Source organism: Homalodisca vitripennis, chromosome 2, assembly GCF_021130785.1.
Source record: "Homalodisca vitripennis isolate AUS2020 chromosome 2, UT_GWSS_2.1, whole genome shotgun sequence".
NCBI classification, from domain to species: domain Eukaryota; kingdom Metazoa; phylum Arthropoda; class Insecta; order Hemiptera; family Cicadellidae; genus Homalodisca; species Homalodisca vitripennis.
This window is the reverse complement of record NC_060208.1, coordinates 118,400,862-118,423,894: the sequence shown is the minus strand read 5'-3', so window position 1 is coordinate 118,423,894 and position 23,033 is coordinate 118,400,862. Positions and strand designations below refer to the sequence as shown.

The 23,033-nt window shown below is 31.7% G+C and overlaps 1 protein-coding gene across 1 annotated transcript; it reads left to right on the top strand.

Moving 5' to 3' along the window:
• The first annotated feature begins 13,988 nt into the window (after nt 1-13,988).
• Nucleotides 13,989-22,439, top strand: LOC124354648 (ADP-ribosylation factor 6). The gene is made up of 4 exons (XM_046805271.1): nt 13,989-14,094; nt 16,062-16,165; nt 17,332-17,530; nt 20,823-22,439. The coding sequence occupies exons 1-4, from the start codon at nt 14,013-14,015 to the stop codon at nt 20,963-20,965; spliced, it is 528 nt and encodes a 175-aa protein (XP_046661227.1). The 5' UTR covers nt 13,989-14,012; the 3' UTR covers nt 20,966-22,439.
• Nucleotides 22,440-23,033: the final 594 nt, after the last annotated feature.

Sequence of the window (23,033 nt, the reverse complement as noted above, 5' to 3'; positions counted from 1 at the left end):
CCATGCTGGTTAGGATGTAGAGGTCGCTCCAAAAGAGCTCCCTCCCAAACAAACCTGGCAACCATTTTCTCCATGGTTTTGAGAAGGAAGGAGGACAGGCATATCGGCCTGAAAGACTTCTGCCGATCCATGCCTGCCCTCCCCTGCTTCGGTATGAACACCACTCTGGACACTCTCCAGGATAGTGGGATGTACCTGAGAGCCACGGAGGCTCTGAACAGTCTGCACAGCTGGGGAAGGAGAATATCCAACCCCCGCTGCAAGCAAACCGGTCTCACCCCGTCACCCCCAGGAGCTTTGTAAGGACTGAAGAAGTTAATAGCCCATTCAATCCTTCTGAAGGTCACAATTTGGTGCGCCAGACTCCACTGCAAATGGGTGGTGCGGCCCGCATGTCTCCCCTCACTGTCGGGTGGTTGATCACCCTCAAACACAAATTTCCAAATGCTGATTACATTCACTTGTAGTGCAATACATTTTTGAGGAGTTTTGCAAGCATATATTGAAATAAATAATCAATACATAAAAATTAGTAAATTGTAACATTATATTTCTTTTTTATGGATGCTAAGTTGTTTTCCGTAAATGTCAACTTAACCTCACGTACTGTGATATTAGCACCACTAAGCAGCTCGCTGATATCATCAATAGCACAAGTCAGGCCGTGGAGAGTTAACATGTACCTTGGATTATAGAAATTGATACAATATAATTATAAATTTAAGAAAAAAATTAAACTACGAAACAAAAATAAAAAATTAAAGTAAATCAGCACAATTCACCTAATATTCACTTAATTATATAATTAAAATACAGAATGTAATCATTTATGAGGCTTAAAAACAACTAAGGAAATGAGTGAGTCTACTGTATAAGTGTAATATATGACACATGGTAGCCAGATTGGTCATTGCTTTATTTCACAACTCTTAACCATTTCAACTCCAAAAATAACGTAAAGGATGAATTTTATACTCTACTCAAGCTTAAACTTTCCCATGTAAATATAAGTTGATTTTTTTAGGCAAAAAGTATTTAAAAGTTTTAATTTATCAGCTTTTAAATGTTTATGTGCCTCTCTAAAATTTAATTTTTTAAATAATCATTTCTGGTTAATGAATATTTTTATTATAATATTATATTGAAATTTGAAATATTTTATCCACATAAAATTATCATTATTGATTTTATTTTGGTGTATACAGTATTTTAAATTAATTCTCCTCCCCACCACTAGGGGACTCAGCTGGTCAGTGCTAAGCTGCTGGTATACAGCAAATTGTTTATTATGTTAGCAGCTATTAATAGTCAAAAGCAATATGAGTTTTGTAAACACTGATCTCAGAAAATTGTGTACTAACAATAGAATTATTGTAGCACCACTTATTATTGTCATATGTGAGCTCATTGCAGCCTCTAGTTGCAATCTATCATCTTATCTTATCTCTTTGTAAGGATGAGTCATACAAACCTCTTAATTTGTATACTACAAGGCTCTCTCAGTTGATATAGTAACTCTGTCAAGTGTTTTGTCAGTTACTTGGTTTATTAAAAGGCAATTATTTATTGTTTTCCTATAATTGTATGCTTTCATTCTGTAAATGTACCCGTTCAGCTTTACATGAATACCGTATCGGATAGGGAGACTTATAGCAGTATGCTAACTAAACTTTCTAGGCCCAATAACATTATTACAAGTGGAAAGTGTTGGATACAACAACAGTAAGAGTTTTGGTTGGACCTAAGCTCCTCGTAAAGTTAGGATATTTATGGCCTGTCTAATTTTTTGTTCTGAATATAGTTGAAATTTTAGAGACTTTTACATACCCTATCAACTTAATTCTAACAGTAGGTGAATATAAAGATTGCCTTATATATGGTAAGATTATTCCTATTTTTAAAAAAGGTCAAAGGAATTGCCAGATAATTATTACCCTATTATAATTGTACCGATCCTTAGTAAAATAATTGAATCTTGTGTGTTTAAGCAATTATATGATTTTATCAGTTTGCAAGCAACGTAATTTATAGAATTAATTTGGGTTTAAGCCTAATCACTCAACCACAATGGATTAGAAAATAAGCTAGTGATAGGTTCCACCTTTATTGACCTACCAAAGGAATTCTTCAAACCATTGTATTCTTTTGAATAAACTGAATTATTATGATGTAAGGAAGAAAGAGTTAACATCAATAAAAAGTTACCTGCTAGATAGAAGGGAAATGGCCACTGTTAAAAATGTTTTTCATTCGAGTGTCAAAGATTTGTTGCAGTTGTACGTCAGGGCTCTGAGCTTGGCTCCTTTTAATTTTTACTTTTATTAATGATTTTAATTTTAGTATAACATCAATGTCTGCAGGTAACATCAATGTCTGCAGGTACTTTATGCAGACAACACAACCATTCTCTGTTCTAATACTGATCTTTGTGTACTCAAATTAAACTTGGATCATTTGCTTCAACTAGCTAAAAACTGGTACTCTGCTAATTGATAAGACTGATTTATAATTTTTACACATAGAAACAACTTGGACCTGGTTACATTTCTTAAACCTGTCAAGCTTGTGGGGATTTTTCTAGATAGTAAGCTTTTGTAAAGGCACATGTTGAAAATATCTGTATAAAGTTTTCTAGATTCCTTTTTCTGCTACCATGTACACCTTTGTAATAGTACTCAGTTAAGGGGCAACTCTGCTGCTGACAAAAAAGCATTTTTGGCAAAAAAGGCAGTTAGAGTAATAGTTGATCTTACATCTTGAGAATCGTGTGGATACACTTTTTCTAGTTTTAAAATTATGACAATTGCTTATACATACATTTTTCAAAATATAGTTTTTGTTGCAGAAAACTTTAATGATTTTTCTTCACACGAATCTTTGCATGATTATAACATCAGATTTAGACAAAATCTTTTAACACCCACTATAAGATTGGATAAGACATATAATACCTACAGTTTTCAGCATATAATATTCAGTAAGTTACCATTTTGTATAAGGGATTAGTCTATAAACTAGTTCAAATTAGTTATTTCAGCTTGGTTACAGCTCAAAGCCGTTTATTCAATTAATGAGTAAATAAAAAGTAATATGCTTGACTTGTCTATGGAATTAACGTAGACCAAAGACATTTTAATTTTAATTTAGTATCATTATTGTAATATAGGATTATTTTAATCTAGTGTAATTTTGTTGTATGTAATGTAAATTACTTTGATGAAGCCTATTGTAACAAAGTGTTATTTAATGGCTAATAATCTTGAATTATTGAGTAATGTTATAACACTGTTATCACCAATACTGAAAAGTTATAAGTCTATGTGCTAAAATATTATTTCATAACTAAAAGATATACTTTTCTTTCCATTATTAATATCGTCTAGATAAATTGAAATTTAATAGGAATTTTTATTATAAAAACACATGTTAATCGCTCAACAATTGTAATGTTCTGCAAATTTATAAAGTTTAGAAAACTTTTGTTTTTTTTTTAATTGTTAAGTTGTAAATAGCAGATTATTTTGTGTTAAAAAGTATTGCAGTAAATGCAGTTACACTTCTAATTTCAAATATTTTAGAGTATGAGATTGTTTAACATGCGAGCACACACAAACCCGTGGCAAATTGTTGCATTTAAAAAATATGTTATGCAGGAATTTTGTTTTTGTCAAATAAAGGATAGGTGGCTGGGTAATTCTCAGTCTCTCTGCGTGACTTAAACCGGATCAGTTGTTGACTGGCCGCAGGGATGTGCAGTGCCTTCCTTAACTATCTTAATCTTAAACTTAATACACTTGTTTAAAAATGTATTAAGTTTTTATATATTGCAAAAACGTAATTTTTCATATACTAATAGAAAATTAATCAAGAAGACCAAGATCAGAAAGGCCGTTGATACAGCTGACTCTTAGTCACATGTTCCTAGACCAGTGGTATCTGGAAAAAGTTTGTAAATTATCATGTTTAATTACACCTCAAACCCCTTAACACATCTTTTCTTCAACAAGAGGCATAATTTTTTTTATTGTAATTAATATTTATTTCACTGAATTGTATGTAAAAATAGTAATAATATACCAAAAGCAATAAGGAAACTTATATTTAATTATTTAAACTTTCATTTAATTTATAAAACTAGTCAATAAGTACTCCTGTGGAGATACAATAGTACTCTAGATGCAGACTTCATAACAAAAGCTGATAGTGAACACACTGGTACCGCCATTGTGTTCATACTGGAGTGGCAGCTTTAGAAAAGGGGGAGAAGACAGACACCCAAGGTCGCTAGAGTTGCCAACCCATAACGGCAGCAAAAACGATATAATGGCAATAAGACATGGCAGTTCGAGGAGGAGCGTTGGTACTGTCAGGGGTGAAGTAAATGTAAAAGCTATTGGTTTCTAATACTTTTGAATAAGAACAATAAACACTGTGTGATGTAAATATTAAAGTATTAGCACTTGAATTGATTTGAATATTTCACTTAAACTTAACGAAATCAAAATGAACTGTGAGCACAATTTCAAATACTACCTCTGACTCACAGTGACATAGGTGGAATGCATGATGTAAGCAGACAAAGATGTGTTCTTGCTCATGTAGGGCGGAGCCACTGGCGAGGAGTTGACTTCAGCCAGTTAGCAGATCTGAGGGGACTATACTGTTCCATGTGGTCGCTATTTAGTAAAATTTTTAACTGCCTAATTCGTTCAATTCAGTGATAATATATATATATATATATATATATATATTATTTAGAATTGAACACATAAATATTTACTTAAATTTATAACCTCTGGATTAGTGTTTAGTTTGCATATTGTCTACAAAAGAAATTGTTTAAAAGGTTCCTGAAAAATGAAAATAAAGCGATGCAATGAATTCAGTCTTGTCGTAGGATATATAAAGTAAATATCAAAGATCAGGATTTGTTCAGTTCGGTTTAGACAACTATTCTTTCAGCTATTGCATTAAAAGTTATTGCAACAATATTTGATAAATGTGAACTCTTAAAGGATTTTACTCAGTTAAAGGTATTTTGGCTTAGGAACAGTTGAAGCGTGTAAAAGAAAAATAAACAAGTTTTCATTACTTTTTCTAATGTTAAAAGAGGGGTTTTAGCAAATAAAGAAAAAGGTTGTTTAGTAATTTTGCCAAACATTAAAAAATGAATAAAAGAATTTTGGTTGAAAAGCTTTACTGCAAAAGATTGTACTGTAAACTAAAAAGTTTTAAAGATAAACTAAAGTATTTCTTCTCAAAATATAAAGGAGTGAATGAACGAAAAAGAAAACTAAGTGGAATTAAAAATATTAGTTGTATAATAACATTAAGAAAAGTAAAAGCTTGTCCCTATTTGAGTAAAATATTAAAGTATCTATTGTACGTTAAATTTCCTTGTGATGATAAGTTTTGTACTTTGAGTGTAAATTAGATTAGTGATAGAACTTGTTAAAAGAAAAATACAATACAAGTTTTGATTCATTATAAAATAAAAGTATTCTGTTTTGTATGATACTACTTCAATGCAATTTAAACTTATTTTAAGAAAAATATAAATTGTAAATGTATGGTATATGCATAGTATTTAGAAATTTAACAATGATGTGTTTTGGGATAAGAATATTAATCTAAAGACTTGTTATCAGAATGACTAACAATTCTTATTCATATAAAACAACAATATTGAATAACTAAATTTGTACAAAGGTTTTTTTTTCAGAGCGGAATAGTTTTGAAAAAATATATTGGTATATTGGTTGTTATAACCTGTTTTATTTAGAATAGTACACATTATTTTAAATCCTGTTACATTATTTACTGAGGTCCAACTGTTTCAGCGCTTTGTTTAATGTACTGGTAAACTTTTTAGTAAGGCGATAACTATGCTTTTTAATGATTAAAATATTATATAAATAACTAAACAATACAAAGTAAGATTTAAAAAATAATTATTTGTTTATCTTAGAAAAGGGATTTTACATTTTTCAGCATTAAGATTCACTATAATATGAAAAGTACATTAATATGGATATGGTGTCTGATTTACTTAAAAATTTCATCATCTAAGACTAATTTTATAAAAATCATAGTATTAAAATTATAACTCAGTGTAATAAAAATAGATTTTTGCGTGATAAAAATAAAATGGAGTGTCGTTGTTAACTGAGTGAACACATGCTCGCAGCCGACTTGTTTTAGTCCAGCATATGAGCACACCCCTGTCTCCTTATACAAGTGTGAGTTAAAAGTATGGATACACTCTGTTTAGTTTTGGATAGATGAAGATGGAGGGATGGAACTCTGGGACACCTTTCTAGGAAATAAAAGTGAACTTTTTAATCATTGGTACAACTATGCGCAATTCCCCAAACTGGAATTTTAGGGGAGCAGCTCAAATTTTTAAATGCTACCCATTTGAAAGGTCTTGATAAAAGAAAATCTGTGGAAACAAGAGCTTTCTATCTCAACACAGTACAAAATGACAGCTCATTGAAATTAATTAAGTTAAAAGCATGGAGGGATCCTGCTCAACCTTCATTGTACAAAGATAGAAAAATAAAACTCAGGACAACCCTCCGGGTAACAAAAGCAAATAATTTTCCCAAAATGGGCACTGTAGCACTAGTAATTACAATTATGTTAAGCAAAAAACTGCTAAAGCTTACTAACCTGTGTTTTTTTCTTATTAGGTGTTCAAACTGCTCTTCCAGGACAGTTTACAATGCCCAAGCGTGTTTTAGAAACTTGAAACGGCACCCTGTATGGATTCACACGGGATTTTTTTAATTTCCACTACTATTCTGTCCCTAAGGTTTTTTTAATGCACTGGGGTTTTGTTTTATACACGTTGTTTTTAATGTGACCCCACACAAAGTAGTCAAGTGGAGATATATCTGGCGATCTTGATGGCCACTTGATACTTTTTGTTCTGCCTATCCAGCGATTTGAAAAATATTGTTTAATTATTCGTGGACATGCAGGCCATAGTGTGGAGGTAATCCATCCTGCTGGAACCATACATCATTACAGTTGTTAGTTGTTAATTAGATAGCTGGTTAAACCTGGTTTTGTACCATTTCCTGGTATACCTCAGCATTAAGGTTTCCATCAATAAAAAAGGCCCAACAAACTGGTCCCTCACAATGCCAAGCAACAAATTCAATTTTTTCAGGGTGCTGGGTATGTTGCTCTCTCATCCAATGATCAAAATTGTCCTCACTTATCTCATTTACTAAACTAATTTTGTATGCTTTATAACCACTGTCATGTAAAACTTTACAAACTGATGTTTGAGATATATCTAATATTTGAGAAACATTTCTTGTTGAGGCATGAGGATCTACAACAGACTGTAAAACGTCAAGTAACAATGCTTCTTTTGTAGCTGATTTGGACCAGGTTTGGGGCAGTCTTTAATGATGCCTGTTTCCTGGAAAACGGTTGGATTGTTTTTTTAACTCCTGATTTAGATACAGAATTTCTATTGGGATAAGTGACATTAAATAAATTCCTTACTTTATCGTAAGATCTCACCTGGTCTCATTAACCTCACATCATCAGGATTATAATACGCTCTTGTTCTCATAAACACTCCATTTCATCGTAAATCATCACGAAAACGTCTTAACTTAATTAGTTCCAACCTGAAACTTAACATGATACTAGACTTCCTCAAAACTTGATAAGGTAGGCCTGCCCTGTAGCAGGTAATAACTGTAAAATAGGTTTGAGTTTGTAAGGAAAGTGGTTGTCTATTGAAGTTCTTCTGAATGTAGATGTTCACGTTTTGCCTCAATTAATTTTTAATTAATTTCAATGAGTTGCCATTTTGTATTTGGTTGAGATAGAAAGCTTAAGTTTCCACTGTTCTTCTTTTATCAAGACCTTTCAAATGAGGTGTCTTTTAATTGGTCTTTTTATTTAAAAAATGTGTGCCCCCCAATCCCATGTTGAGGAAATGGGCAAAGTTGTAACAGTGACTAAAAAAATCACTTTTATTTCTTAGAAAGGTGTTCTGAATTCCATCCCTCCATCTTTATCCACCAAAAACTAAACAGAGTGTATCCATACTTTTAACTCTAACTGTATAATGGGGTGCAATGCTAGATACTCGGACTGGAAAATGGTACGGATAGCGTTGCCACCTAGAATCGAACAAGTGATTCAAAGAAAATCAAATGTTCTCCGCCCTAAACTTGTCTGCTTTATATACGAAGTGTGCTCTCTACAATTTACATATTTATTTTACCCGGCGCATCCCTATGCGCTTGGAGTTCGTCGGGCCGACAATGCTCGTCAGCATCCCAGAGTGTTGATTACTTAACTTGATTGTTTTCCCGCCGTAATAACCTTCCCGTTTCCAAAAAAAGAATATCTATATAAAGTTTTGCGTTTTTATTCTCTTTGTATATCACCTTGGGTTAGATCAGAAAATTTCCGTTAATACGCCCAACATTGTCTCTAATAAACATAACCTAAAAAAGTCACGTTCCGACTTAGAGCGTGGTATCGTAGTACAAAATGTATTCTCTATCTAGACTACAAACACCTAACCTTTCCCCGGATTTGTACACTCAATTCACTATTCGCCGACAGTAATGTTTAGGTAGACGCACAGTTATCATGTCCAACATCGGTCCCGCTGCTAGCCTCCCGGCTTGTTAATTACTTCCTTGTTTGTTTCCCCGCGGTCCGTAACGTGCACAACAAACTAAATACCTGTATGAAACTCTACATATTTATTTATTCTGTTTGTATGTTTACCTCATAGTTAGTAATAGCCTTTATATTCATTTTAACTGCAATGTCACAATACAGACAATTTAATGGATACAAATATATCTTTAATAATAATTTCTTTCAATAGTTAAGTTGTATAAGAAGTAATAGGATATTTTGTTGGTTATAAAACGTATACCTATAAGAAGTAGGTATATTAAATGTATATTTTAAAAGTGTACTTGAAAAAGTTGTTAATTACAACGAAATATTGTATGAAAAAATTGTAGTTTTCTTTTGAAACTGCTATAAGAGACTATATATATATATATATATATATATATAAAATGAATAACACTTATTTCTTTCACCAGAATAGATAGTTTCAATGTAGATCTATAATCCAGCTAATTTTTCAACCATTATCACAAACCTTCGCTTGAAACTTTACATTCTACACAGCTTGTAAGCAGTTCATACAGCTTCCAAACTATCGAAGCCTAATTCAAAATTTAGAGTTTCAATTTCTTGGGAAGGGTCCGGGATTATTTTATAGGTGGCTTCATCTCGTCGTTCGCCGACAGTCTAGGTAGTCCGGCAATGTTACGTTCGTTACCTTGGCCAACGTCGGTCTCGCTGCTGCTAGCACCCCAGCATGCTGTTTACGTTCTCGTTTATATATGCACTTATAGACAAATTAACTCGTTTATAGAAATATATTTCTTAATTTTCTTGTTGACATCATCTCATAGTTTTCAGACAGTCGAGGTAAACGTGTAGCGTTGTATTATCCATGTCCTGTATCGTCCTCGCTGCTAGCATCGCAGCAAGTTATTTACTTTCTCGTTTATTTCCGTACTTATAAACAACACATTATTTTTATAAAACTATTTCATAGTTTTCTTGTTGACGTCATCTCATCTTTTACAGACAGTCTTGTCGCATTGATAGAAAAAACCTAAAATTTACTGTTTAAATTGCAATTTACAGTTGTTTTTATTAAACTGTATTAGAGTCATAAAATCGTTTTATTATTTTATTTTATTCTTTTGTGAAACGTGTAGATTTCAGGTGTTGAAAACCAACAATAAATAATATATCCTCACAAAAGACAACTTTCACGGAACAAAATAAAAAAAATTATGGTTGCCTGTAAAGTCGGTTTTACGGGCGAAGATTTTACGTGACAACGTCTTTTTCTCGGTAGAATATTTATTGATATGAATATTATTAAATTGCACAATAGGAACAAGGAATTGAATGAAAATAAGAATTGCACAAATTTTAACTATAGAAATATATTTTGTTTACTAAAACATTGTACATAATTTGAAATTAATTAAAATTTGTTATTGTAAATGGTAAAGTTGAATAAAACATTTACTAAAATTGGAATTTGAAATTCTTGCTAAACACAGTTAAATTCTAACTCCGCGCGTGGTGATTGGTCGGTTTAGTTCGTTTGTTTGGTCGCACTGTTATGACAGGTTAGAGGTTATAATTTGTTATTTTAAATGTTTGACTAGCAATACGCGCTGTTTCTTCTCAATCGACTGAATTACGATTGATTGCAGAGTGATTTAAACTAATAATTAACTTAACACTATCAACATTTGTCAATAGTATGACATAACCTATAAACTCAGTTCTCAACTTTTGTGTCAATCTAACAATTAATCAATCAATCATAGTTTACGATAATGAAATATCAGTGTACAATTATTTACCTTTATTGTTGTAGTTGTTGAAAATGACGAATCTAAGCACTCCACATTTTCACGAATAAACATAGTTATCTGCTTTATCCCGTGCGGCGGACCCACAGTTATCTGCTTTATCCCGTGCGGCGGACGCACTGGACGGGCATCGTAACGTTACCGGGCGTTACACTTTTTCATGAGTGACTCCGAGCCGCAACGTAATTTAAGACGTTGTCACGTCAAAAGTAAATAAAATTTTGATTACCTATTCAAAGTTTGTGTTAGAAAAATAAAATTGTCAGTTTTCGGTCACTTATGTTCATAGTGAATCTATTAAGCAATTTTAATCCAGAAACATTGTGTTATAGATTTTACAAAATATATATGGAAAATGTCCAAAACCCTGTTGTCCTTTCAAACCTACCATCGGTTGCGACTTAAAGCTTTCAAGTTTCTGTTGAAAATGTCTGTCTCATTTAAAGGTAGATATTAAATATTACCAACGGTATTTTTTATACTGCATCATTAACATTGGACATTGATATCTTGTGCATCAATACGTGTCTGATGAATAATTTTATATAAACGTTATACAAGTTCAAAACACGTTAGTAATTTAATACAGTCACAGCTGTTCCTATAGACTCCCTCTCCCTCCGCCGCGCCGTTTAGTACGTAATGCATGTTAGAGAGAATGTAGGCGCGAACGATCAGGCATAGTCCTTATAAGAGTATAACATCTTATAATACGTATATTGAGTTATTACAGGCTGTAGACAAGTGCGAGGGTGGTGTAACGTAACCTTCCATGTCCAGTGACAGTGACACTGCTCGCGCTCCTCGGAGCCGAGCGGACGCCTAGCGAACTGTGACCGAACCGAACCACTTTCTCCCGCCTTTCTTCTTACCGTCTCCGCGCCACATCCGACCTACTTCGCCACATCTTTTCATCCGAGTTTCCCGATCGCAGCGCTTTTCTCAAAACGTTTCAAGGAGTAAAATCGTCACACTTTCATTCTGTTTCATGCCCGTCTATTTATGGAAAATGCTTTCAAATTCCAATACTGTACTTTTTTCAACAGGCTGAAAACTTTTCATTTTACGTTTGATTTACAGTAATAGCTTTTTGATAATAAAGCGAAAAGAAATGTTATTACGTGGCTGACTCTAACTTTCTCCCATTCTTTATGCTTCACAAATAAAATATGTCTGGTAGAAATTCCTAGTACTTTGTATTATCTAGTAAGCCAATTTTTGTAAGAAATCACTTCCTTGTCAGCCTCATGCAAGCCAATATTATCTCACCAGTCTCAAGATAATATTGGGAAACAAAGCTTAGCTAGGTAACCCTGTCTTGCTAGGTTCAGTATTTTTTGTGAAACATGGACTTTTTCAGAAACCCCAACATGTCAGCCCACCAAGTGAAATTGAGAATTGTACTGTAAAAAGTCAAAACTTTTATTTTTGTATGCCAGGGATTTTTTATGTTGTACTACTGTTGAGTAGATCAAATAATTTATATATAATAAATGTAATATAAATAATATATATATATATATATATATATATATATGTGTGTATATATAAATTATTTATACTCATTTTTATCCAAACACTAAAAAAACTACTATGAAAAAATTCCAGGGATTTCGTAGAGAAATCAAAATCCCTAAAGTTGACTGAAACTGACAAACTGGTAAGTTTTGATGTCGAAAGTCTATTTACAAATGTACCAGTTCCAGAAACTCTCGGAATTATTAAATCACGTCTCAAAGAAGACCAAACATTAAAGGATAGAACTAAACTTCCCGTGCCAGTAATTATGGAACTGTTAGAACTATGCACTCAATGCAATTATTTTGAGTTAGAGGGTAAAATTTACCGTCAAGATGAGGGGATGGCAATGGGTTCTCCACTGTCTCCTATTTTCGCCAATATCTTTATGGAGGAATTCGAGCGAAAAGCTTTGGCTTCAGCTCAGTTCAAACCGAAGATTTGGTGGAGGTATGTGGATGATACCTTTGTTATTTTTTCTCATGGAGACATTGAATTAAATAATTTTTTGAATCACATTAATAGTATTTCTCCTTCCATCCGCCTCACAATGGAAGTGGAAGTCCAAAACAAGCTTCCTTTTTTGGATGTGTGTGTATTAAGAGATAGGGATGTCCTTAAGACAACTGTTTTTCGAAAGATAACACACACAGGAAAATATTTAAATTATCAATCCAACCATCAAAAATCTGTCAAAGAAGGAGTAGCCTACTCGTTGTTTGATAGAGCAAAGAGCTTGTGCTCAGATAAAGATGGACTAAAAGAAGAATTTAAGAAAATTGAATCGGATCTCAGAAGCAGTGGATACCCTCAATTAGTAATTAATAAGTGCAAACGAACCAGAAGAATCATTCCTGAGTCAGAAAAACAGAATTGTGATAAATTTGCGTTTATGTCAATCCCTTATGTGCCGGGATTATCGGAGAAAATTAGAAGAGTAGGTAGAAAGTACAACATTAGAACCGCGTTTAAAACAGACAACACTCTTAGACAAAGTCTCGTAAAAACAAAACCAAAAAATGGCACACAGGATTCCAAAAACTGTGTTTACAGTATAAAATGTAGTTGCAATAGGGAATACATAGGCGAGATAAAAAGACCACTAAACGTAAGGATAAAAGAACACAAAGAAAACACGAGAAAGGGTTTCACAGAAAAGTCAAAAATTGCACACCATTGTTGGTCCGAAGACCATCATATGAATTGGGATGAAGCCCACATAATACATCGGGAACCACATTTCTTCAAAAGGAAATTAATTGAGGCAACATACATTAAATTGGCAGACCAACCAATCAGTCAACCATCAGTCGAGATTAGGCCGCTTTGGTTGCCAATTCTAAAAAATGAACTAAACAGAAAACCAAAAGTATCAAACGGATCGGATATTTGTAATAAACCAATGCGGAGTCACAATATGGTTTTAAGAAGTTCATCTCGCATGAACCAATAATAACGAAAGGGCCCATTCCTGTTCCCCTTCCCTTGTATTTCCGCCATCTTGTTTTAGCCAGCCGTCACGATTGCCATTGGCTAGTCCCTCTGGTCAGTCGTAGGTGGTTAGTAGACGAGTGAAGACGTATTGTGACCTGTATTCCGTAGTTTAGTTTTAATGATTAGTGTTTTGTATAGTTTTGTATTAAGTGCATGTCTTTAGTGTTAGTGAAGTTGACAACAACATGTAGGTTGTGATTCATGACTTAGGCGTGCCACAACGCTTTAGTAAGATTTGTTTATTTTAACCTAGTTTGTAATTATGTATTAGGTTAGTTCTTTACCTGAAGAAGAGATCAGATTGCAGATCTCGAAACGTAGTGTTACTGTTTTCTTGTTTCACTGAACGATGGCAAATGTCCGGAAAAAATCCTGTTTCCTTCACAATCCTTCCATCGTCAAAAATAACCTTTAAACATGTTATACTACTTTTGCAGATGAGGTTTGATCATACCTTGTTTAATTTTTACAAGTGAAAATGTAGTGTATGGATATGTAACAAAATATTTTTTGTTCCAGATAACTTTCCGGTTTGGGAGCGAGATGGGGAAACTGCTCTCCAAGATCTTCGGCAACAAGGAGATGAGGATATTGATGTTAGGATTAGACGCTGCCGGCAAGACCAGTATCCTTTCACTCACAGTACAGTTATAGCGTTCATTCTTGGTTGTAAAATTATATTTGAGGTTGTTGATAAGAGTATAAATGTTGAACAGATACGACTTTTTATTTTACTTTAATTATTGAGGTTTTGATTGTTGGGATTTATTACATATGAATCGACATATGACTGAGAACAAATCTCCTTTGACTCAACACCAGAAAAAGTAGTCTTCTCCTACTCTAATTATAGTAATAACTGTATCTGGCGTCTCATTTCTTAATGCAGAATTTAACGTAGCACAATCAAATACTTGATCTTGGGTCCACATAGTTAATAGTATCACCTGGAAACAGACAAAATGTTCAATCTTTATAAAATAAACTTAGTTGTGTTACGTAACATTTTCCTATTTGGTAGTAGATATAAAACACTGTTAAAAGTATATTCTACATAAATATAACCCTACCCTATATAGTAGGCATTGCACTCTAGGATGATTTGGTAAACTTAAAGAGGCTGTTTTTCTCTAAAAAAAAAGAAGGAATTATGAAAAATAATTGTACAAAATTTGATGCATCAAGCATGTCCAGTTTCATAGTTTTGAAACTTCACAATCTTCAATCAATACAATTTTTATTTACCAGTCAGACACTAATTACGATTAAGAAAAACAGTTAATTTCAATTCCTTTTCCAACATACATAATTATTTTAGTAGAGACAATGCATTCTTATTTACCTGGTAGATGAAACGTACTATTTTTATAATATATAATGTTGATCATTTCCTGATTAATAATTATACTCATTATTTACTCTAGGTACTAATGTTTCAAAATTTTAATACTTGATACATTATAGCCATTACAAATTGTATTATATACTTGTTTTATATTTTAATATTATGTACTAGTTGTATTCCACTTATTGAAATCTGATCTACCACAAGGTAATATTTTTCTGTAATATGGTGTTATATGACGGTAAAATTTAAAATAAAATTGTTATGAGTAAAAAATGCACTGTCATCAACCCATTGAGGGAGACTCATGTTATTTATCTGGTCCATATTTGATCATATGTTGTTTAATTTTGCTGAATTTCCACTAAATGTTATCCAAATTTCCTTTTTTAAATATTTAGATAGATTTAGATTTAGTCAATTGCATGTAATGATGAATAATGTACAAAAACTTACGTTATTCTGAATTTTATAAGATGTTACATAGTGATTGTGAATATAATTCAAACATTTGTAATAAATGAAAGCTTTAATGAGTGTTCCACTTGCTGCTGCAACTTGAAGGCTAATGAATTACTTAAACAAATATACATTGTTAAACCTGTACGCAGTAACAGGTTTTAAAGTTAATAATAATATTTTATTTAACGTAATCTATAAATATAAATGTAAACAATACGTGGTTCATTTTTTTTGTGAAACAAAAACAAAAAAGTGAAAAATGCAAAAGTGTCTTTTTATTTTCAAGCTAGTACTTTTCACAAATGTTCTCTTGTAAAAACCATTATGAACTACCAAATAAATATATATAAATACTTAATTAAACTTACTTTACATTTTGTTTATTTTTTAATATAAATATAACTTTTTCAATTCAACTTACTTTTATTAAATACTTTTATATTATGTTGAAAAGTGTTTCTTTTTAACAATATTCTGAATGCCATAATTTTACAAATAGAAAAATAGTAGTAAAGGTAAATTCAAACTCATATTCTAATTTAAGTTGTCATCAGGTCTGCAGAGTGCTCATTAGGTTATTGAGATTCTTTAAATAATTAAAGAATTTAACAACATAATAAATATAATAACTACACATATTACTAAAAATTAGTAGGAAAAGTTTTTGATTTGTCTTCCCATTGGTTGGCTTCTTATTTGGTGAGAAGTACGTAATATAATACTGATATTTAAATGATTAGCTCTAAGATGTATGTTACATTGCCTTTTCCTTGACAGATTAACAGCAATACTTTACAAATTGAAACTAGGTCAATCAGTTACTACAATTCCCACTGTAGGGTTCAACGTAGAGACTGTCACTTACAAAAATGTTAAATTCAATGTGTGGGTAAGTGAAATGTAATTACAATACAATAACATCTAGGGAATTGTTTGATTGCATTACATATCAACATTAGCACTTAATTGGATACATTTCGTTGAAAAAACCTGTTTGAAAATTCATTCAGGAGAAACAAAGAGGACAATAAATTAAGTACAATGAACAACACGTATGATATAGTAATATTAGCAAGAAGTTAGCTAAAAGAAACAATAAAGTTAACATTTTGGTGTTTTTTTTTCTCCAGGTTGACTCACTAGGTGATGACATTATTCTACAATAGATGACATTATTTTCAATATTTCTTATGAATGTGCCTCTATGTACCAATATATTGTAATGTGCTTTTTATGGTAGAACATTATTCTATTGTTATTAAAATTCACAATTATTTTAGTTTAGTATTTTAACTACTGTATTTTTAATTTTTCTTGGGTCCAAATATTAAGGAAATGCCCATAATATCCATATTCCGAGTACATACATAAATAAGTTCATGGCCTTGAGAACTAAAATACAAGTAATATAGTTAATAGTCCACAGTAAATAGTTGTATTGTATATGTATACAGTATACTTGTTCCAATGAAACACTAAAATGTTAAACTATGTCAGTAATACTTACATTGATAAACTGTACAATTAATTTGTTTGGTTTGTAATTTTTTTTTAACAAAGTACTTGAAGACGTATGAGACAAAGTCAACAAGTTCCACAATGACTTTTTATTTTTAAGCAGGGATTTATCAAAAGATAAATGTTTTCTCCCACAGCTGGCTCTAAATAGTGGAAAAAAACTGAGTTTGCCAGTCTCTATGCTCTCCCTTCAAAACTATCTTGTTGTTAGTATTAAGGCACTGTGGTTATTAATTGTATTATGAAATTTTATGTATAGAGAGCAATGTCCAAATATAAGATCTTGTTTTTTTGCATGAAAAATCTCAATCTAAGACCTTTGATTTGCTGAAAAACCAAATTGAGAAGATTCAGTAAAAAAACCGCTTTGTACCAAGCGGCATGCAATTTTTAAATTGTGCACAAACATGAATATGGCATTCAGTGTGAGTGCCCCTCTACATTCCACACCACAAAATAAGAAATTAATTACATTGTGAAATTAGAATTTCTCATGGGAGTATCCACAGAATGCTTGATGACTGAACATTGTTACAGGATGTTGGAGGGCAGGATAAAATAAGGCCACTGTGGCGCCATTACTATACTGGCACACAGGGACTAATATTTGTGGTGGATTGTGCGGACAGAGACAGAATAGACGAGGCCAGGCAAGAGCTGCATCGCATCATCAACGACAGAGAGATGAGGGATGCAATTATCCTGATATTTGCCAACAAACAGGACCTGCCAGACGGTAAGACGGTTAGCACCTTCTTTCTTTAGGGAATTATATCCAATAACAACGACCCACGAGGGAAGAATGGGAATACTCTTTCACGTTGAAATTTTTGGATTTTTTAGAGAGAGAGACAGCTTTTTGTACTGACTAGACTTGTGAGTTTCACACAATAAGAACATTTTTTCATCCTTTATTTTATATTGCAAAGTTTTCAAATATTTATAGGTTTTTCATAATAGAATTTTCAAATAAAAACTAAAATATTTGATCAAAACGCACTTCTGACCGAAAGTGTATTCATTTATATTTTATATATATACATAACGTATTTGATTTAGTAACATATCCACATTTAGCTTATGAAAATATGTAATACTAATTACATTGGTAAACTGTAGAAGTGGATTAGTTGGTGTGATATTTTGAACACAGTAGGCTACTTTAAACATAGTTAGGTCTACATGAATTACTTGGGTTTTTTTTTCACTTCAAAACTGAACATTAACTAAAAACAAAAAAGTTGTTACTATAACAATAGCATATTGAACTGAATATAAAATTAAAAATGGACAAAAAGAAAATTTACTGTTGGACCTATGTACAAAATATACACATCATCCCACAGTTATGTTTAGGCTTAGGCATACTCTTTTAGTTTTTTTGTATTATGATACTCGTCAAAACACAGGTTTGGAAAGAGTCCGGGTTTGCGTGGGTCTAGGGTTAGACTTAACCCTACCTGGTGCTGGTTGTTTAGTCTCATTGTAATCTAAGTCGTGAAAAAAATCAGGATCAATACCATCGTTGTCACTATCAAAATCCAAATGTGCATCCTCAATGTCTTCATCATGAAAACATTTACATCACCGCCGCCTCGGCTCATTGACACCATTTCAGTTGAAAAGTAAAACTCACTTTGCATGTTTATTTGTTGACAACTTTATAATCATAATAAATCTGTATATATTCATAAACTAACGACTTCAAAACAAATGTTTAAGCAAAGAGCAGCAGACGCTCCAATTCATTGATCAGCTGAAAATAAACACTAAGTAGGTTTTCAACTACGCATCGCACTAATGCAATTAAACCATAGAGGAAAGTAACTTGTGACTGGTTACTTAAAACCGTTTCACTAGATCGACAGAGGCATTACATCAATCAAATACGAGTCTGAATGACTTTTTTGTTAGATATTCATGCTGCAACAGATGTCAGACTGAGATAGTGATATCGAACAGTTTGCCTGTGGAGCCCTAAAGTGTAAATATAGTCAGCCATATGTATACTTACACATAAAATTGTAAAGAATACAATGACATTAAGTTAAATCGTTCATAACATTTTGTTTTGGAAATATTTACAAAAGAAGTCTAAAATAAATTGTAACAACAAAAGATTTTGGATTTTGTGTCAAATATAGTGTAACTCCCCAACACCAACTGTCGCTTGTGTGCTGTATGTGAGTGTGAAAACTTGAAAATTAAAACCAATTCCTATTGTCCTGGATATAATGGGAATTCACCCTGGGTGCTACCATCTGCTCGAACATTATGTCAGACCAGTTCAACAGGGTAAGGTCGCAATGCAGGGTGAAATTCAGTAACTCTGAGTGAAAGATGAAACTTTGTATATATTGTACATATATAAATAAGATAACCTTAAAATTCAGTGTTTCATTTTATTTTTAACTCATCCTTGTATAATTATAAATTCAGTCTTAAGATTATTTTCATGCATGAAAGATATTAATTCTTTAAAGATCAACCTATTTCAAAACAAAGTAACCATACATGCTTTTTTGTACCTAAAGCAATGTAACAAACAAGTTTTAAGGTAAAAGTTAGGATAACTATATAGTTTGGGAATCATCATATTTAGAATAAGTTATATACTTGTAGTTTTGATGTAAAACTTATTGCTAAGCAGTTGCACAATAGAATATTTAAAAAAATAAATTCTAAAAATACTTTTTTTATTTAAAAAAATTTTATTTACATGGAAACAATAGATTATTGTTCTTATAGTATTCTCTAAATATTTTTGATAAATTGACATAAATGTTTACATTTCGGCTTACAGTTATGAAATGGGATACATTACAAAGAACATCTGCTTGGCTGTTGAAATGAAGCCACCAATAAAGAGAGTACCATTGCCAGTTCTAGGATTAAACTTTTGTTTCCTAGGAAATTTACATTTTTTATCCACTGTACACAAAATCGCTTTACAAATAATAAAACTACTGTAGCGCTGTAAAATAATCCAAATAACTTTCATCTCAACATTTAAGTTCTTAATCTTTGTATAAACCGTGAATCGGCAAATGGTCTTTGAGCACAGGAAAAATCACGTCTTCCATGCTTCTATTACTATTACTGATATTAGAATTGCACTCATAATCACTGTCAAATAAAAAAGCAACAACAGAGTTGCACAGGTTGTATAACCATTATGATCAATCTATCATCTAAACAAAAACAAACAGCTCACTTAACCTAGCATGTAGTAGCTGACAATCGAAAACAATGACAAAGCACTCAAACATGTGATTAATTTAGTGCCAGTAACAAAACTAAATGAAATGCATTTTCCTCTTAGTAAAAGAAGCAATGAAGACCGTAGCAACGATACCTAGGGAGTATTTTCAGAACTGGAACAACCAATAAACAATAAAGAGTGACTAAACATAAGTGACAAGACCAGGTCATTGCTCTGCACTCATCCCAGACCGCTCGGTACGAAACCAGCTTGTCTGTCTTACCAAATGGGTTAACATTGTTTCATTGGGTAAATTCAAGATTCTTTCACTGATGAGGTAAATAATAAACAATCCATATACATGGAACCAACAAATTCTAATGTTTAAAAATAAAAATAATTTTAGGACATCGTAGCTTTATGTATTCACATTTTAGTTATAAAGACTATTTTCCTGTTTCTCTCTCTTGTAACTTAATGTGCCAGTATCACTAATTTTGATATTTTTTCCTTCAGAAGTATTCTCTTATATACCAGTTCTTTGTCAAGTGCTATTTTTAAACAGGGAACTGGTATCTAGAGTCAAGCTCTTAGAAATATACATTAATGCAGTGTTATTAGCCAATCCCAGGCATAGGCAGCAATCACAAATAGTAACCTCACTCATGTCATTTAAGTATCATTTAGTGTCATTATTGACTGCCAAATCACATCAAACAATCTAAGATCAAGTGGGTTGAGCAAGGATCCGGGACAGGAACTGGTACGTTCAGCCGTCTTGTGCCACTCATGTCACTTGTATTTCATTTAATGTTTTTGTCCACAGCCATGAAACCACATGAAATCCAAGAGAAGTTAGGCCTAACAAGGATCCGGGACAGGAACTGGTACGTTCAGCCGTCTTGTGCCACTACAGGGGACGGGCTCTATGAGGGCCTCACATGGCTCACCAGCAATCACAAACTGTGACCTCACTCATGTCACTTGTGTATCATATTATTTTGTTACTCTTGTATTATATTTTTGTATACGTTGTGATGTTTGTTGATTAATTTACACTTTATCAATGGAATAAAACCTTTCCAATGAATTGTCCAAATTGATATTCTGTAAATTACACTAAAATTGAGATGTTGACCTAGTAGTAAAATGTATCCAGTTTATTGTTAATGAAGGACAGTTTTTATAGGGTTTGGTATGTAGAGTCTCTAAAACTATAATGAATGATTTAGAATAACCATAGTTTTGCTTTGGATGAAGTGGTGTTTTATTACACATGTTTTATATAGTATAAATAGTATTTTATTTAGTACAGAAATGTACATTATGAATTATAATGAAGTAAACTTAATAAGAAAACATGTTTTATGTTTACTTATATGTTTTTATGTCGAGAGAATCTCATCTTCATGCATTATCCAAAATGTAATAATTGAGCAGGTCCAAGCATAATTAGGCTCTTGAAAATAAAAATTATTTATAAAAATTAGTTTGTCAAACAACCATTTCAACAGAACATTATTTTGAAACTTAAGTTGCAAAATGTATGGTATTCTTTATCCTAAAGCTCTTTGAAGGTTTTTATTCCATTGATTGATTCGGAATTTCCAAAAGAAGAATGCTAGAGAATAATTTGTGTAAAAGGAAGCTTTGAAGCTATGTACATTTTTGTAAAGTTGTGTATTGCACTAATATTGAAATCTTAGTAAATAAATATTGTTGATTATTTAATTTATTAGGAACTATTTATTCATTCCGCAGTATATATTTAATAGGTGTAAGCTTTTTGAGATCCAAAAAATGTTAGCTTATAAATTATTTTATTTAAATTACATTTGTTATTTTAATACATTTTAAATGAAAATGTGTGTAAATATTACTGTGTCAAATTATTTATCTTTTTATCTATAAATTCTCAGTATATTATAATAACTTGTTTATTAAGCAATCATAAATAAATTGTTATTAACTTGTTATTTATTAAATTTAAATTAATTACTAATATTTTTTAAAATTTTACTACACATTGTTTGAAATGTCATTTGAAAGGACTTATGGTATTTATCATTTGACTGGTCATGGTATTTGCATGTTAGGTCAAGCTGGACCAAATTAAATTGCAAGGGCATTTTGTAGATTTAATTAAACATAATTTTTATTATAATATAGGTATGAAGCATAATTATATAATTTGTATGAAGAAACTTAGAACAATAAAATAAAATAATAATTACATGTTAGTATATGAGTTTTTTGTTTTTATCTAATTAATAGGAAAATTGTCTATCTTAATGTTTTAAGATGGTGTTAATCTTTGTAAATTTTAATTCAGAATTTATTTAGCTGAATCTAACAAATTATTAATATTCATACTTACTGAAGAATAATGATTTTAGAAATTGTAAACAAAATCAAAATGAAATAAACAATTATCTTTTAACCATGATTGAATTTTATTTGTATAAAACTTAAAAAAATAATATGCAGATGGTTGTAGATTACCAAATTGTAGATAAATGAACAAATAATAACAAGAATGATGTAAAGATAGGTACAAATCATACTAGTAAAGAGTATGTTAGCTTTATTGTTAACTTTGAAAATGTTACATATAAACAGTACCAGCATCTAATATGTACAGAACACAATGGGTAATGGCGGGCTGTAACATCTTTTTTTCTTTCCTTTCAGATTTGTAAGTGTAATTAACATATATTAAAATGCCCTGATTTCTCATATATAAATCTGCACTGAGCACAAAACGTAATGATGTTATATTCTCTGAGAACTGTGTACCAATTCATGTACATAGGTGAATTCTTTACAATAAGGATGAACTATTTTCAAATAAAAGAATTCTGTAACATAATTGTTTGTCAAACTATATTCGTACAGAGAGAAATACCAATATTGCTCCAATACAGTAGTACCAACTACTTTGTTCTCTAATTAAATTTACCATTTGTGTGTTTAGCACGGTTCATTACCATTTTGTTGGCATTTTGGTTAAAAACCTTTTAACTCAACTAGTTCAGCT

Excerpts from the sequence above, each read along its gene's own strand:
- LOC124354648 (XM_046805271.1), top strand. The coding sequence starts at position 14,013 with ATGGGGAAACTGCTCTCCAAGATCTTCGGCAACAAGGAGATGAGGATA. Across the intron at positions 16,166-17,331 it reads ATGTTAAATTCAATGTGTGG|GATGTTGGAGGGCAGGATAA; the intron begins GTAAGTGAAATG and ends ACATTGTTACAG. Across the intron at positions 17,531-20,822 it reads CAAACAGGACCTGCCAGACG|CCATGAAACCACATGAAATC; the intron begins GTAAGACGGTTA and ends TTTTGTCCACAG.